The sequence below is a fragment of the Ixodes scapularis genome, unplaced genomic scaffold (genome assembly GCF_016920785.2).
Source record: "Ixodes scapularis isolate PalLabHiFi unplaced genomic scaffold, ASM1692078v2 PGA_scaffold4__175_contigs__length_147842914, whole genome shotgun sequence".
NCBI classification, from domain to species: domain Eukaryota; kingdom Metazoa; phylum Arthropoda; class Arachnida; order Ixodida; family Ixodidae; genus Ixodes; species Ixodes scapularis.
In genome coordinates, this window is record NW_024609879.1 from 90,235,013 (window position 1) to 90,253,546 (window position 18,534).

General features: G+C 45.7%; 1 protein-coding gene across 1 annotated transcript in view; it reads right to left on the reverse strand.

Moving 5' to 3' along the window:
* The window catches only part of LOC121837810, a 151,618-nt gene that overhangs the window by 46,342 nt on the left and 86,742 nt on the right, over positions 1–18,534 (reverse strand). The window contains exon 10 of the mRNA XM_042293628.1: positions 3,469–3,577. Within this exon, the coding sequence (XP_042149562.1) occupies positions 3,469–3,577 (109 nt within the window). The remainder of the gene's footprint in view (positions 1–3,468; positions 3,578–18,534) is intronic.

Genomic DNA, 18,534 nt, shown 5'->3' on the forward strand with positions numbered 1-18,534 from the left:
CGGAATTCCTCGAGATTTTTCACCCCATTCCATCATTCCCGGGGATGTTGGAAGACGAGATTATACCAACATGTATCGTATAAAACCGAATTTTGGTGCAAAATATAAATATATGTGTTCGTATATCTTTAAAAAAATCTGCTTTACAAGCACTCCAATGCTTCTAAAGCAGATGCTTTTTAATTCACTGATTCATGAATCAGTGAATTTTAAGATTTTCTCTAGTCGTGAAAGTCTCAGTTGTCTTGTCGTTAAAACGAACACAAGCGATTTCCAATCGGGCAACAGCGTGGGCAAAAGAACAGCGGCCAGTTTTTCTTTGCACTAATTGCGCTAAGCATCAAGGCATTTTGAGGGCTGGTTTTTCTACAGTGCAGAACGCATCTAACCTATAGGTTAGATGCGTTCTGCACTGTGTTGTATTAACTGGAGGTTGCAAACTAGCCAAGTGCTTATCTTTGGCATCCCTCGAAATGTACCCATCACATTCATAGCCAGTATTAATGCCACGTGACGACAGCTAACATATTTGATATATTTGAAATAGCGTGAAACAACAGTCATCTGGCACAAAGAGCACAATAAATGTTCCAGTGTCAGTGAAACTCACATATTCACCATGCTGACTTCAGTTTGAGGTTGACAGTCGCATTTTTGAACGCTACTTGAATCCAACTCCGCTTCCACTCAGTCGAGTAAATGAAAAAGGAACACTCATTCAAAAGGCATCTGGCTTCATAGACGTTTCTCTGCGATTCCTTCACGAAAGAATTATTCTAATTGTTGTACTCTACTTTAGCGTCCCGGGGATGTCTGGAGACGAGTTTATACCGACATATTGCCACGCGCGTCGGCGAGTGACCGCGTGCGTGGCCGAATGGTTACCGCGCTTGACTGTCGCGCGGAAAGTCTAGGTTCGATTCCAGTCAGTGGAATGGTCTTTTATTTATTCTTCAACATTGCGTTCTCGCGACTTTGCGATCATTCTTGTCTGATCGAATTCCGAATTTTCTAGTCGTCAAACATTCTGGGCCGATTGTTCCAGAATAGAAGCCGGCGGGCGTACATAAGGGGCTCCGCGTGGCGAGCAGCGGTCAGTCTCGCTCCAGCGATCGATCCTGCTGTTTCGCCGACATCGACGCTTGCAACGGTACCTTTCTTTTATTTAGTTCTGGGCACAAGTTCGCCTCATTAAACACTTTGTTTCTTTAGCTATTCTTCCACTCATCATTTGTCATTCCTGACATTTTGGTGGAGGTGCGGGGTAGCACCTTATTTCTCTTCATCGTACCCTTCCGAAGACCCGTTCGGCAGAACAGTGCCTCCAAAATATTTACTTCCCACTGGAGGGAACGGCAAGACAATGGTTTGAGAACCACGAGGGTTCCCTCACGACGTGGGAGACTTGCATGGAGGAGCTAAAGCGCACCTTAGAAAACAAACACCGACGTAAACGAGCCGAGGACATCCTTCAAAGAAGGTGCCAAGGTCTGAACGAGAGCGTGACAAGCTTCACTGAAGATGTCCTGCGCCTGTGCGCCCGTGCCGTTCCTGGAGCCGCCGAAGACAAGAAGCTGGCCGCTCTCATGAGAGGCGTGGAAAGCGAGATTTTTGGCGGCCTCGTTCGCAATCCACCGACGACCGTGGATGAATTTGGTCGTTATCAGAGACTCACCGGCGTAACTGCCACCTCATCCCTTCCATCTTCCCGCCCCGACCTCGGTGAAGTTGGCATCGAAAACCTTTGGCAGGTCATTCGGGATGTGGTTCGAGAAGAACTGAAGCGGTTGCTTCTCTCTCCAGAACGACCCGCCGCTGTTTCAGTCGCCGAGCCTGTTCGCGAGGAGGTACACCGGGCCCTCTTGCCAGAGGTCCCCGTCTCAGTGGCTCCCGAATAACCGGTCCTGACCTACGCCGCCGCCACCAAGAGAGCACCTCCCGTCAAAGGACACTACCAGCCAGCTCCCAGACGTGAGGCACCGGCGCCGCAGTATGCTCCACGCCCAGAGCAGCGTGGTGCGAGGAAGACCGATGTTTGGAGAACGGCCGATCGACGCCCCCTGTGCTACCACTGTGGGGAAGCGGACCACATCTACCGACGATGCCCCTACCGTCAGCTGGGCCTACGAGGGTTTGCGTTCAGCGACCCTCGACCACGTCTTGGAGAGCGACCTCGGGACATGGAGGACTACCTCCGCCGCTCTTCATCTCCTGAGTCGTCTCCCCGCCGAGTCCGTTCACCACCTCCTCGACGCTTGCCATCGCCCTTCCGTCGGTCTCGCCGAGAAAGACGCCACCTCCCGGCAATGCCGGGAGGTGGCGTTGCCGATGACGAACGATGTCGAGATCCTCCGAGATCGTCGGAGCTCTCTCAGTCTAACACCGCAACACCCCGAAACGACGTTTCTGTAACAGTTTCGAATAACCTCCACGTTATCATCGACAGCCACGACGCGACGGCACTCGTCAACACCGGAGCAGACTATTCCGTTTTGGGTGGGAGGCTCTCCCGCCGCCTTCGAAAAGTCATGACGCCGTGGGATGGACCTCAAATACGAACCGCCGGAGGACACCTCATTACACCAGTCGGGAGATGCACTGCTAGCGTCGAGATCCACGGTGAGACGTGCCCTGTGAAGTTCGTCGTTCAACAAGACTATTCTAGAGACGTCATTCTCGGCATGGACTTTCTGTATGAATACGGCGCCGTCATCGACCGTGGTGAGAACAAATTGACGCTGCGCAAGCCTGTTCCGCCTTCAGAGAAACCCCGAACAGCGTCAGCCGCCGTCCGAGTCGCTGCCGACCACGTGAACCTGCCGCCGCGATCAAGTTTTGTCGTACCCGTCGTGACCGATGCAGCTACCTGCGGCGAAGTTGTTTTGGAAGGCAACCTTCAATTGTTCCTGGGAAGAGGAATAGGCGTCGCAAGAGGAGTGGCTGAGCTTCAGGATGGGCACACCGTGGTCCTCGTGACGAACTTTCGACAAGAAACGCAACACCTCACGAAAGGTGCCGCTGTAGGCCACTTCGAGGAACTTCGGAACTCCTCCGAAATCGCCGCGATTGCTGAAGAATCATCCCCACCTCAGCAGGATATTACGCCGTCAACGCAGCTCGACATTGACCCCAAGCTTCGAGGCTCGAAACGACGGCAGCTGAGTAACCTCCTCGCCGAATATAGCGACTGCTTTGCGACGTCTTCATGGGTGCCCCAAACCGCCGTTGCGAAGCATCTCATCGTTACCGAGGACGACGTGCTCCCTGTACACCGATCACCGTACAGAGTCTCTGTAAAAGAAAGGAAGGTAATTCAAGAGCAAGTGCAAGAAATGCCGAACGACGACATAATCCAGCCTTCAAGCAGTGCGTGGGCCTCTCCAGTGGTGCTGGTTAAGAAGGAGGACGGAACGCTTAGGTTCTGCGTGGTAGTTTTTGCATGCATCTATAAGATCTGTTGCTACTTACAGGTGTCCAAGTTCATGAGCAATGCGGTGTACTCCCTTACGGGTAAAGCCATCATCTTCCACAATTCCCACTCTTTCTGCTTGGCAGATAGTCCCAAGATATGCATAACCTAAAGGGAGTGTAATAATGTATTATACATTCCAAAAATGAGATGCTGATTCCTTCTTGCGTGAAATAAGCAAGCGACAAGGGGCTGCGAACGTGTCACTATTTACACATTTTCAGGTGGGAGACGTATTCCTAATTCTGACCGCTTTTCAATTAACTGAAATTGTTCTATTGCTCACAGTTGAAGTTTAACTTGCTCCTACATCTAAAACACGCAGCACAATTAATGCATCACTTAAAAAAATATAGAAAACGATTATCATGAATGCACTTCAGAAAGTGAGCCGTTCATCCGTGTCTTGTTTTGGTTCTTACGCGAAGGTAACCTGGAGATATCTTAAAAGGTAGGCACCAAAAAGAAAACCTAGAAGAATTTCTTGTACCTAGAGTATAAAAATTTGCGGAACGTGGTTTATTTTTTAAGGATTCATGCTTCGTGATTTGGCTTTTAATGTTCCTATAAGCCAATTCCACTGTCTTATTTTGTGCGCAGAGATAATGAAATGCACGGTATTTGCCACCTCCAGCGTGTTTTAGGTCGTCTGTAGGTTGAAGTGTTCTCAATGAACTACCGTCTACACCTGGCTGCATTTCAGGATAAACTTGAAAATGGTGTATGCTATCCATGGTCACGCAAATAAAGTGCTCACTTCTAATCAACTTTGTCTATTGTAGGCAATAAATCTTTATATGCATCCCTGACGCATATAATTGCTGCAGAATAGCATGCCTTGTTCAAGTAAGCATCCATATTTGTTTATTGCACCTTCTTTGCCTCAGCCGGAAGTGTTCGATTCCGCCAAAAAAGAAATAGGAGTGGTACTTCTGTGGTTGGTGCCTTCCCCAGTCTCTGGTGAAGTCTTGGCGTCAGAACTAGCAATATTGTAATATTTTTGTGTCCACTGAATTCAGAGTGAATCAACTGGGGCATTTTGAAAACGTTTTAATGCATTTAGTTCATATCGTACCAGGGTACCACCCTGGCAAAGTCATTTTACACGATGTCTTTTTTTGTCTTCTCTAGCTTTCCGACAAAGGGATTGCATTGATTAATTATCATTCTCGTAGACGCGTTAAAAACCAAACGTTATTAAAGGGGCAGTGCAACAGTATTAATTTATAACGCATTTCTTTTTACAGGAGCTCACTTGCGCTAGTGGGACCCAAGTATTGTCGCACGCAGTGCCACTTAGCAAGAAACTCAATTCTTGCAGTGAAGTTTCAAGGACAAAAGTGAGCATTTCTTTTCCAATCTTCCCTTCGCAAAACTTGATGACGTTGGTAGTAGCTTGCAGGTCTTAGTGTTGGCATATAGTCCCTAAAATGGCGATACTCTAATACGGCTCATAGCTTGAATCCGAGCATAGCGTGAGCACTTGGATTAGTTGCTCGATAATCAGTAGCTCTACAAGCATTCGGGAAGTCGCTTATGCCCATCCCCTGAAGTGGTGATGATAACCGAACCCTTAGAATGTCTGGAACTCGGCATATATTCGGCTCCATCAAGCGGCCGCTTGTTCTGGCTGCCAGCTAAGGGGGTTAACGCTGTTTTTCTTTTCAACGTTGTTTCTACAACTAAAATAGGGCGGGAAAAGCCACTCCCCGTGTTTCATTGGTTATAAATACCATGTATTCGTTCTAAGCAGTATTTTCGCAAGACACAAACAACGTTGCACAACCCCTTAAAGGGGAATGTAACACTAGAACGATTTAATTTTAAATCGTGTAAGAAAAAGTCGTAATTCAAAAACAGCTGAAAGATTTATATGCCGGGGAAACTGTTGCTAATCAAAACTTAATATCGTGCTTCCGGCAAATTTTTGTTCTCAAATTTTTGCCTACGAAAGGACAAAATTAATTTTTTAGATTTCGGCGATTGTCACGAGTAGTGCGTTTAGGTTTTCCGACAGGCTCTAACTCATTTAACACAAGAAAATTTTGTGCAGGGTTTTTACAACTGCAATAGTGCCAAAGGACCATAAAAATCAAATTATGCCTTTAATTAGCTCCGTAATATTTTAGACGATTGCCAGTTTGACAATTTTCTACCTGAAAATAATAAGCATACTTTTTGTGGCATTCAAAATAATGGCATAAATTATTTGCGGCCAAGTATGCCTGAAAATCTAAGCCTGTGCTTTACAGTGTGAACTTATCGATCAGAAATCGTGATAGCCAGCCGGCGACAGTCGGGCGGCGCCAGCGGTGGGAGAGCCAACGGTTTCACCCCGTCTCGTAATCTGGCTAAGGGTGAACGATAAGCACCTCTTTGCACGCCGATGGCTTCGATATGTGCTACTTATACGAGCGAAACGCACACATGTTGAAGCATGACGCAGTAAAAGGCCTGATATTTCTTCACAGCAAAAGCGCACTTCGGCGATACGTAGTCACGTTCCGATTGGCCCGCCAGGGCCGTAGCTCCCGCCGTGCCGGCGTGTTATGCGATCGCGGCTTCCTAGCCTACCCAGCATGTCTCGCTTCAGGTACTAGACTAAGCGAAGCCACCAGAGGGATAGCTCACGTTTGAACAATGCAGCCGCCACTTCCAGGTATTCCCAATGTTTCTTGCTTTAGTCGCTAGATGGCGCCATTCAAAATGCGTTGTAGGTTGCCTTGTGGCGTTTTTAGCTAAGATCGAACAACCATGTCCGGCGACCTTTTTTTAATTTTGCTGAAAAAATATTTTGCTGGCTCCGTGCCCAAAAGTAATGCTTCCCTAAACAAGAAAATTGTCTTCGCGAAAAAAAAAAAATGATAAGCACCCTCTAGTCGCGTGCGCGATTTGCGTATCGCGGGATTTGGCATTTCGAACAATTTCTAAAAAAAAAAAACGGTTCAGTTTACGGTTTTAGAAATATTTACTGACAAAATAGGTATAAGATTTGACAAAAGGTATGAATCACCAAGTATTAGTGTCGTTAGTCTCAGAAACCAAAATCGAAAATACGGCACATTGCGGAATAACGCCCGGGATTAGTTTCTTTCCTCCGTAGCTATAAAAGCTAAGGTCTACACACTTTTCCAGTTTGTTACCCTGTAATTACCTCATATTTGCATGAAACATTAAGTTCCTGGTTTGTAGGAGAAAGTTTCTACAATTGCTCAAACAGGGGCATTTGACTAAATATGCATTATTTTAAAAATTATTTTTGACAAAAAATGTTATCTTTTAACTTTTTCTAAACTCTCCAAAATTAAAGTTTATAATATGTTCTAACGGAATTTACAAAACACATAAAGCAATATTTGTGTGGTTTTGAATTTATAAAGGGAGAACACTCACCAAATTAACGACTACGCAATGCCATGACATGCCTATTCTTCACAATTTTATCCTTTTTTCAAAGCGTAAAAATACTACGGGTGGTCAGGAAAAGGCGAGGTGACAGCACAGAGGTGGAAGGTAGTTTTGAAGGAAAAATTCTTTAAACATTTCTGTCCAACCGACCCAAAATTCGCACGGGCCGGAGTGATCGAGAAGCGCTTCCCTGTCGCACGCTTCGCGGTGCCTGTTAAAACAGCCGGCGTGTAGCGCCTCCCAGTACGCGACGTAAATGAAACAACCGGAGCGACTTTGCAAACAGACCAGCCTACAACATTGGCGGTAATATGATATAGGAGGCAGGGCGCAGCAGAACGTGCGCCGACTGTGAGCGCCATTAGAACCTCTCCCGCGGAAAGCCGAAAAACGCAAAGAAAATAAAAATACTGCAAAAAAAATAATTCCGACTGACTGAGATTGTCTTCAGATAGGATCGAATGAACATGTCCGGTCGGCATATTATTTTTTTTTTAATTTTTACCAAAAACATATTTTATTTGTTATACACTAGCAAAAACGTACTCATTTTTTTAACAAAGTAAAATTATATTTTGAGGAACACATATCACGACGTCGCTGTCGGAATGCGCTCACGTTTTAGCGACTGTCGTAAAACCGTAGCTTTAGATGTTCGAAAAAAGAAAACGTTATCGCCTTAGGTTTCATATTTGTTAGTGCAGAGACTGCACATAAAATAAAAGGAGGTAAACATGTATTATCGATTACAAAGCAATTCAGAGCTCTATGAATCCGGATCTTAAAAGACTGGAATCTTATTTTTTTAACATGGTTTGGACGCGTGTGTTAAAAATGTGCATAAATTGTCATTAAAATTGAAAACGTCAATCTTTCTAAAAAACACTCAAATGTACGAATATACTCCCTGGAGAATGAGAACATTTTGTCATTCTGTCCAGCTAGCTTGCAGCTTTGCATTTAATAGCATCCAAATCAAACTCAAATGTAGGCAGGTTCCTGACCTTGCAATAATTGGAAAATTAGTTTAACATAAATGCCATCCTAATTTTTATTTTTACAGGTAAAGGCTCCTAACCAGTCCTATCAGGCTCTTCGAAAATGTTTCGCAATATATTTGTATTTCTGAATCAACAAAGTGATAAATCTACAGAATTGCCATCATGGGAGTAGAAAAAGATAGGACGCTGACGACTTCAAACAAGGGCAAGAAATTGGTCGGAAACTGTAGCAAGTCTGCAAACAGAAAGCACTGTGACAGGAGTTCGTGAAAAGTAAGAATTCATACGAAACTTTAGAGATGAGTTGAAGCACAAGTCAAGAGTTTAAATACAGAATTCTCGATTTGTCAGTTCAGTGAATTTCGGAGCCTATCCTTCCTAGGGAGGCTAGGCTACTGACGATAAGGTGTAAATAATGATAAAATCACGTTTAAAGTGATGCAATTGAACAGAATTTAGTGAATCAAGATGCTGTGCGGACTTTCAGCGCTCGTCGCGTGCATTCTTTCTGCCGGACTCTGACTTGAATCGGTCAGGGCGCTCTCCTGGCACTCTACGGTGGAACATTTGTTTCCTGTTTTTCCTGTAGCGACCACTGTTTTTTTCTTCTCAGTGGCACCGCAACCTCGCGACCTCGATCTGCTTTTCGCAGGCATATGAGAATTTACACTCAAAAATATATGTTTTCTGCGTCTACTGTTCTTGCTACAAAGAACTGTGGTTGCGACGTGCCGGGCCGCATACACTGCCACAAGTGAGAGGACTGAATTGCACGCGAAGCAAAAACAGAGTCCCACTCCTTTGCTTTCATGTCCTTAAGCGCCTTCACCCCAATTTCCGGAAGGCGGATTACTTTTACGTTCGGCAGTTTACTGTTCAGTGCGGCAACTATCTCTGACGCCGACTTGATCACCGACGTGGTGGGCCCGTGGAGGTTTTACAAAATTGCCTGGTGCCTGAGAAGGACATCGGTTACATCGCAGGTACTCTTGCAATGTCCAGTTGCGGAAAACATTCACTTCGCTGACCTGAACTTGTTGCTCTGCAGCTTGTATTGTGGGTATTTATTCTTAAAGGGGCTTGCTGCACAATTACTGACGTAGGCCACACGACCATACAGTGGAATCTTGTCCTCAAGCCACTCGTGTGCCTTGCTAACAGCGTAGCATGCGCCGGTGGTGTCGTGGCACATTTTGTCACGTGTGACGGCACAGCTGCAGGTTCCTTTTCTCGTCGCGACCATGCAGGTAAATATGGAGACTTGACTCGTGCTCCAGTGGTACGACTTGATTCCCTCGGGAAGGGGAGCCGCACAGTTCGCCGCGAAACTGAAGTGGAGAACAATGCTACATTTCCGCAGTCAATTCCTTTCATCGCTTCTCGCGTTCCTCTGGAAGCGGCTGATATAATCATGCGATGTCCAATTCCTGCCATACTTTTGAAGGTGTTCCAGAAATGTGTTCGGGTTCACTTCCTTCTTTATTATATCGTCTTTTTCACAGGCTACGTAAAGCACTTCCTCATCTGGACTTTTAAGGTTCGGCGCTTCAGAACACCCAACCGAGGGGCATGCGCTGCACTGTTTAAGTAAAGACTTAGCAGAAGGTGCAAAAAAGTCAAATTGGACGTTTGAGTGATTTATACAGCGTAAGGTTGGTCTGCCAGTAGGGGCGACACTGGTTTACACTGTAGACGAGCAATTTAGCCAGTGCAGTACAACCGCTAGCCTGGGGTCTTTAACGTGGACCACGTAGTAGTGATACACGACCGCACGCCGGTAGGATGCTCATCCAGATCGAAACGGGCAGGGGTGGGGCTCGAACCCAGTATCCCTGAGTTCTGCAGCGCGAGCTTTCGCTCCACGCGCGTCGAGCTGGGTGCGCGCTTCAGCCCGCTCGGCCACCGATCCTTTTTTTTCTTCTTTATAGTCGGCCACCGATCCCAGCAGAAGGTGCACTGCACAGAGAAATGTCATGAAGGTCTTTGGCGTTCCTTATGACACCTGCAATTTTTTCCAGGGCGCACACAGCGAGCTTCGGGGTGGCGCAAAAAAACGGACACACAAACTTCATTCGAGGGAGCGTGCAGAACCCATTTTAGCTTCAAAGAATAGAATTTCGTAAGGCCGATGGCTGTGTCTGGGTGGGCTGTCTTATACATCCGATAAGCCTTGCGAATTGACCGCGTCATCACACGTCCCACAATATGCTCTATCGTTCCGTCCGCCATGACGTCAACGACGTTGCTTTTGTTGGGACTGTGCTGTGTACAATGAAGATCATCTTAGGTGTAATAGTCCATCGCTACCCGCAGTTCCAGCTCGCTTACTCTCCTTCTTCTGCATGGGTAAGGAATTGCCCACACTCCCAGTTTTTCTTTGTAATGTCTCGGTTTGCGGAGCAAACAGCGGGTGGTTGAAGGAATAACATCTTCAATTTCTTTCGTCGAGAGCGGCTCCGGTAGCAGTGTAAAAAAGACGGCAGCGCTCATGGCAGGAGTCCGGAGCACGAAACGCAGACCTAAGGTTCCTCAACCACACTGAGCAGGTACTGCAACTTTGTGCCAAAATTGCAGGCTTGTCTCTCACGCTATATGCTGTAGTTACGCTTGATTTTACCTTCTTGTGGCAAGCGCGTTCAATTTCTTCCTGCTTTCGCTTAACGTAAGACCTCCTACAGTGCTTTTTCAGGGCAGAACTTGGTTTCAAAGATGAAACTCCTGAAGAGTATGCACCCCTTTTCAGCTCTCAGACTGCTGCTTGTTCTAAGACGATGGTTTCCTCAGGATCCGTTAATTTCGACAATTCTGCAGTCATTTCCTCTAAAAGGCTGAAGCATTTCAAGCGCGCAAAGTCCGTCTCTCGGACAGGAACAGTTCCTTCAGGGCTTCTTCAACGAAGCAATGTCCAGATCTTGGAAAGTCCCTTTAGCAGTAAATTATTTTTCTTGTGCCTTCTGAGGTAATCGGCGCTGCACTTGAGCTTCGAACTGTAAAGTTCAGCCATTAAAACTGAGAACACGCACGTGATCCGTCACAGTAACTTTTCTTTGCAGTACCTTTACTCTTTTTGCGTTGTGCGGCCCTCCGCGGCGGCGGATCTGTTGGCGCTCGCAGGCGGCGCAGGTTCTGCCGCGCCCTACTTCCTACATCATGTTACTGCCATGGTTTTAGGCTAATCTGTTCGCAATGTCGTCCCCGTTGCTCCCTGTACGTCCCGCACACGGAGATGCTACACGCCAGCGATCGAAACAGGAACCGCGAAGCATGTGAAAGGCTAGGGCCTCTCGATCGCTCCGGCCCATGCGCATTTTTGGGTTTGTTGTACAAAAATGTATAAGGAATTTTAACTTCAAAACTACCGTCCACCATTGTGCTGTTAATTTATCTTTTTCTGAACACCCCTTAGCAGTTTTATGTTTCGGTTAAAATAATAAAATTGTCAATATTGGGTATGTGCACGCCCCATTCATGACAACCGCGTTAGCGTCAGTTGGACCACATTGTTAGCTTTATTAGTTCAAAGCCACCCAAAGGTTGCGCTATGTTTTTTTTTTATGATTCTTTTAGTACTTATTATGAACTTTAATGTCGAAATGTGTAAAGTATATTGAAGATGGCATTTTTAAATACGTTTTAAAATAAGGCATATTTAGTCAAATGCGCCTGTTTCATCAATTCTTGTAAATTCCGCCCGTTAACAAGGACAACATATATTATGCGATGATGAACAAAGTACACGGCAACACACGGAAAGTTTTAAGACCTTAGCTTTTATAGGCACCGAAAAACAAATAATCCAGAGCGTGATTGCGCAATTCGCCTTATTTGGAATACATTTTTTCTCAAAATAACAACCCTAATACTTGTTGATTAATACTTTTTCTCAATCCTTCCTATGTCTCATTTGGCAGTAGATATACCTAGACCCGTAGCCAAAACAGTTTTTTGGGGAAGCCGTCCGAAATGCTAACATCGCACGATACGCAAAACGCGCACGTGACTGGGAGGGTGCTTATAATTGTTTTAGAGCGCAGTTCTTAGACGCCCCTTCCGGCTTGAGCGGCGTCAGCGATTCGGCGTCGGCGTCGGCGTAACCGCGCGGTGCATTATGGGACGTTTCGGCACGGTGCCGAAACGTCACCATGCCGAAACGTCGCACAGAAGGGGGGGGGGGGGGGGTGACGGGGAGGCGGAGGAGGACGAGGGGGAGGATGAGCGGGAGGGGTGGAGGAGGAGGGGGAGGAGGAGGAAGGGGGAGGAGAAGTGAGGACGGGGGGGGGAGGCGGAGGAGAGTGGGAGGAGAAGCTGGAGGAGGAGAAGAGATGGAGGAGGCGAGGAGCAGAGCAAGGGAGGAGCAGATGAGGAGGGAGCAGGAGAGACACACCGTCCCCTCCGTACCCTCCCCTTTTCCTCCTCAAGAGCTGCGCTCTAATTCGGCATTACAGGGAGTTGTAAACGTCTTTCAATTTTTCGCAAAGACAAACTTTTTTTTTTTTTCTAAACAAGGATTGGTTTTGCTCTTCTGGGCACGAAGACAGTCAAATACATTTTTTCAACAAAATTGAAAATGGTAGCCGGACATAGATGTTCGATCTTTTCTGAAAACGCCCTGCCGATAGAAGGGACGACAATAATCTGCTCACTCTTCAAGTGCTGTTGCTCTCGGTTCAACGCGGCAGTTACCTACTTCCGGCGCTCGTCAGTCGGAATCGACTTGGTTCCTGCCTCAACCGCCACGTGCACATCAGACTACAATCGAGTGCTGAATCTACTCCCCTACGTCAAGCTATTGCCGCGTGCGAATAGCTGAGTCAGGAGCGTGCTCGACTCCCACTCCGCTGGCTGGGGCTTGATCGCCGTTAGCGTTTGTGCTCTTTATCTTTTGTTTGCATGACTGGAATGTTTTAGATGACTCGAGAATCTTGTTTGTTCGAGCTCGGAAACTTCTGGATACCCACGCTCTTACAAAAGGTTTGCATGGTTGCTTGAGGCAGTCGACTTTCCGTCGCCGTCAAAGTATGCTTTTGTTACTTCATGCTTCTGGGCACAAGTTCGCCGCAATCAATGTTCGTTTTAAGTTTTAATTATCACCTTTATGCCTTTATTTGTGAAATTTTGGTGGAGGTGCGGGGTAACGCAATCTATGTCCTCGGTAAGTATCAACTCTGACATCAACGACGACCCGGTCTAGGGCCTCGGAAACGACCCGGGCTATAAACTCAACAAAGCCCATGGCTACGACCTCGACAATAACATGATGACGACTTCGATGACGACGACGGCGACGATGAAACGGACGACTTTAAAGACAAACCCCGGCTACGATGTCCACAAACAGCCCGACTACGACCTTGACGACGAGACTGACGACGACAATGACGTTGTCACAGGCGCCGAATGACGACATGAACAACGATCTCAGCGACGACTTCGACGGCGAGCCAAGGGCGTCCCAGACGATGACTTCAACGACAACCCGGACTACAGTCTTGACAAAGACCTTGATGACACCAAGGACAATACCGACGACGAGTGTGATGTCGACCGCGAAGCCGAACAGAACGACGACGCTCGGTTCGTCACTCAACGAGCGGAAGAAGTCCGCCGGCTCGGCCACACTTTGATTCAAGCCGCATAACTTGCTGACGACGGCCGGTACAATCTTTATCGCCACGACGCCCTGTTCCAGCCTGGCTACCAAGTGAAGATCTGAGCACCAATTCATCGTCGCAACGAGGAACTGTTGAAGTGGTGCTTCGGCCTTAAGGTAATTCGGTATCCGAGGGACCTAAACTGCGAGCCGTTGCCGGGCGGAAAATGAACATTGCCACTCCGCCCTCTGCGACCCAAAGGTGATTCACGCCGTCCAACTCGAACTGAACTATGCTCGATAGTACTGTAACATTCTGTGCATTACGTGACTCTGGGATTATCGCTTCTTTTGTTTTAAGTAGTAAATTTAATTTTGCGTTGCATCGGGAGCATCCGTTTTTTCAAGAGGGGAGTAATGCCGCGTGCGACTAGCTGAGTCAGTAGCTTGCTTTTCTTCCACGCCGCTTGCTGGGGTTTGATTTTCGCCAGCGCTTGTCCACTTTATAATTCTTGTGTTTGCATGACTGGAATTTTCCTGATGGCTCGAGAATCTTCTTGTTTGTTCGAGCTCAGAAAGTTCTAGATACCCACGCGCTTATAAAAGGAGCTCAGCATGGGTGCTTAAGTCAGTTGTCTTTCCGTCGGCATCAAAGTATGAACTATCATGATCAATAATAGTGCGAACACCGCTCCGCGTGGCCCGCGGTACTATCAGTGCCCCCTGTCGACTGTTTTTTGAAGTACACGTGCATCTTGGTTTCGAGACAATTCGTCTGTACCGATCGCCGCACCACACTGCGCTTCCGGGTCGTCTGCTGCGAAAAACGGTCGGCGAACCGGCGAAACTGTTCACCAATGACGAGCATTTTTCGCTAGCATTGTGCGCCAGCAAAAATAACTTGTATAAACATCCTTAGGTTCATGCTTTTTATTAGGAAGTTTTAGTAGAATATTCCCCTGACTCCGATAACAATACCCGATACTTCGCCGACGACATTAAGCATGCATTATATTGTTATCGGAGGTTTCAAAACAATCAACCAACCTTGGTAAGAGCTCGGTCAGCTGGTCAAGTTGGTAATTGACATTCATATTAAAAATATCGCAAAAAAGATGGGACAAAAAGGACGAAGAGGCGCTTTCCCTGTGTGCTGTTTCGCCCTTTTTGTCCCGTCTTTTTTTCACTACGTTTAAAATCAACCAAGACTGCCTATTATTTACTTCGCGTGAGTTTTGCGATAGCAAAGGACCACCAACCCGCACAGGCAAGAAGTTAGCGCGGTGCGAGCGTGGGTGATAGCTTTCGTAATAAAAAAAAAAAAAAAACAGCGCGAAAGAAACGACGATGACGTTAAGAAACAGACGGGACGTCCTCGTCGTTTTTTTCGCGCTGTTTTCCATGATAAATTCCCACAAACTCGCCCGAATATCCATTCTTCTAGATGATACCCTTGGATCCTTAGCACCGTAAAAGCAACATGACACAGCATAACGTTCAGTGTCGCGGCGGGTTGTCGTGCGATGACCAGACCTATACTTTGCAGCTCGAACGCATTTTCAGGGGAATAATCTACTAAAACTTCCTAATCAAGAGGATGACTCTAGAATATTTATACAAATATTTTTGCGGGCGCACTTTGCTAGCGAAAAAGGCTCTTCGTCATTGGTGAACAGTTTTGCGGTTGCGCCGACCGTTTTTCGCTAGCAGACGGCCGGGAACTGCAGTGTGGTGCGGCGGTCGCTAGAGACAATATGGCCTCGAAACCAAGGTGCACGTGTACTTCAAAGAGAAGTCAACAGGGGGCACTGATAGTACCGCGTGACACGGGGAGCGGTGTTCGCACTCATATTGATCGTTGTAGTACGCCCGTGAGCGATATGAAGGTGAACAGCCCTCTTCTTGTTTTTGACCCTCCTGGAAGTTTTGGATCAAGCTCTGTTCCAGAAGAGGGCTAGAACGCAAAGTTTAGACCCCCAAGCCACGTACCATTTGAGACGTTGAGAGTTAATATAGCCTTAGGGAGCCGTAAAACAAGCAAGAAACCAGGTAAGGTGTTCACCTTCATATTGCCGGCGGGTGTACGGTCTTTGTTACTTTATGTTTCTCGGCACAAGTTCGGAGCATTAAACGTCCATTTATGTTTTATTAATCAAGCTTTTTCTTAATTTGTGATGCTCTTACCATGGCCGCGAAAATAGACCGGGAAGCCTTCATTGACAGGAATTTGCAGCCACCTTGGTTGCTTTACCAGCTAAACCTGTGCGTTAAATTTTGCTGAAGAGTGCCTGATCTTTTCTACGCGTAGTAGCTGTAATTTTGTCTGGCCACAGGTTCAAGTGGTTTTTTTTCTTTATTTTTACATAACCGTGTTAAAGAATGCATGGGTCTCAATTTTTCTGTTTACCAATAGCCAATCATAATTTTTTTTTCTCACTCGCACGGAAACATCGGGACAAAGCAACCCGTTCCTCTTTTTACCACGAATTCTCGCGATGTGAACATCATTAAGTGTCCGGTTGTTACCAGCGTGGTTATGCCCACTTCTCATTATGCCGTGGAATGTAGAGAGGAATCCTGGTCCCAACACTGAGGCAACCATTGACTAAACCACCAAGAAAAAAAATTGAACAAATCCCGGCGCAATCAATGCGGGGGTCAACCAATTAAGCGAAAGGGTTACAAATCATTTTAAAAAAGTTCAAGAACTGTCGGGCACTAAAAGGGAAATTACAGCTGTCTTATAAAACTTACGCTTGCTTGAAATAGTAGACTAAATATCATGCAACACCGAGACGACTCGAGCTTTGGCTATGACGTCGACGCTTTAGATAATCTCAAGCGCAGAAATAATTGTATCTTTAAAAGCATTCCGGAAGAAGCCATGAAAACGTGGGCCAGAACGGAACAAATAATTGCTTCTTTTGTTAGAAACAACTTGGCTTTAAGGACCGGCGACATTGAAGGAGCCCTCCGTGAAGGCAAAATTAACATAAATTTCTGCCGCCGTATTATAGTAAAAGTACAGTACTTCAAAAATAAGCACGCAGTTCTGGAAAACGAAGCTAAGCATAAGAACCTTGCTTCCTCCGTATTTTGAATTAAAAAAAAAAAGACTACTACCCTGTAATACGGGACGAACGTATGAAGCTTTTGGACTGCGCAACAAAAAAAAAAAAAACGTATCGCAAGTCTCAAACACACGTGCGCTTAGCTTCTGATAAATTATTTTTGGATGACAAATTGTTTTTAGTTGATTGTCAAACTAGAGCTGTACATAAATTGCAAAGAAGCATGCCAAACAAAAATTCAAATTGGCATAAAAAGCAAATGGCCACCCCGCGTGATTGACATGTCATGCTGACAACTTTCGAAGTGTAATATCAAAATAGGAAACGCTCGCTGATTTGTTTTCAAATTGCACTCTTCATGTCGTACTAGGAACGGAAACATTGCTTTCCGATGATATATTGATTGATGAACTATACTTCGTTACAACTTCGGTCCACACGCAGCTATCACTACAAGTTAGTAAGACCAACCAATTAGAGTCAGAAGCTCAAGTCCCACGTCTTTCCTACCAATGCTTTGTTTGGTGGTAATAAAACATACGGAAACATGAAGAACGCCATCATGGTGCACTTTGGACGCCGTCTGATTGGTCCCAGAGCTCCTAGCGTCCGCTGCGTCTAGACGTAAGCTGAAACCAAGTAGAGTACTTGACAATAACTTCCCGACTCATAGAGAGGACAGAATACAGTCTCGAGGGTGTGGTGTTTTCGTTGTTGTCAAGAATACTCTTAGCAGTTCCAATAATACCCATGATAACATCGAAATACTTTGGGTGCGTGTTAAGGTGGATTCTTTTTTCATTCTCCTCGATGTCTGAACCGAGCCTCTGATAAGTTATCTCGTTTTGTTGAAGGGCTGTATATTCTACTGGACGTGTCACCTCCCGTTACTTAAGTTCGTCGGTTATTCTTGGAGGAGATTTTAATTTCCCCGGAATCGACTGATAGACTGTCAATTGGAGGAATGTTATAACATTCTACAATCAACCGTATTTCTGTACGCCTGGTAGCTTCTGTCTTATCCAAGTGGTCCTTACACCCACTCATGAAAATGACATTTCTGACCTGTTCTTTACGACCTTACCAAAATAGTTTAACAGCCTCCTGTTCTGAAGAAATTGTTAACCATAATGCAGTTTGTATCGACCTTAACCTGCCTATATGAAGTGAATGCTTACAGTTAAATGAAATCCAGGAGTATTCCAAAGCAAGCATTTATAATGTAAATGCTTGCTTAGAACTCTCATCGCTAGAATTCCAAAAGAATTTTGACCTTCGGTGAGTAGAAGAAAATGGACAAATTATTCAGGAAAATATAAGACAAGTCATTGCTAATTTTGTTTCCAGGATAAAAAAAATCCTCATGCACCAGGGAAGCCGTAAATGTTGAAAGGTTAGAGCATTTGGAGCACCAAGAAACGTGTATATAAAAAGCACAAAGGCGGAACACTGACTCACTGGGGTTCTAATACAAAAACCACGCAAAGCTACGCAAGTGACAATCAAAGTTGCTAAAGAGTAACTTTTTTATTTGAGCACTGAAAAAATTTGCTACTCAAGAATCCCCGAAAAATTTGAAATGCAGTTTCTACTAATGTTTTAGATATGAATGGCAATGAAATGTTACATATAATGTGAGCTAACAATTCAAATGATTATTTCGGAGATGTTTTACCAATTAGTTGCCTTCTGAGTTACCCATTAACTTACTGTATTTATACACCGCTTACTTCTGGGGGTTTCCTAAATACAGAAATTTCTGCACCGGATCGGAAAAGCACACAATCCGAACTGTCCGGGATGGGATTGTGTGGAAACTATATCTAATTTATTATCTGATTCCGCACTTTACAATGCAGAAAGAGAACACCTAAATAGCATCTCTCAAATTTAGACGACCGGTCATTTACTACGTCCAAAATACTAGGGGCCTGGGAGTCTCCACTTAAGGAGGAGAAAGCCGCAAACACCCTCCTGCGATTTTTATTAGGAACT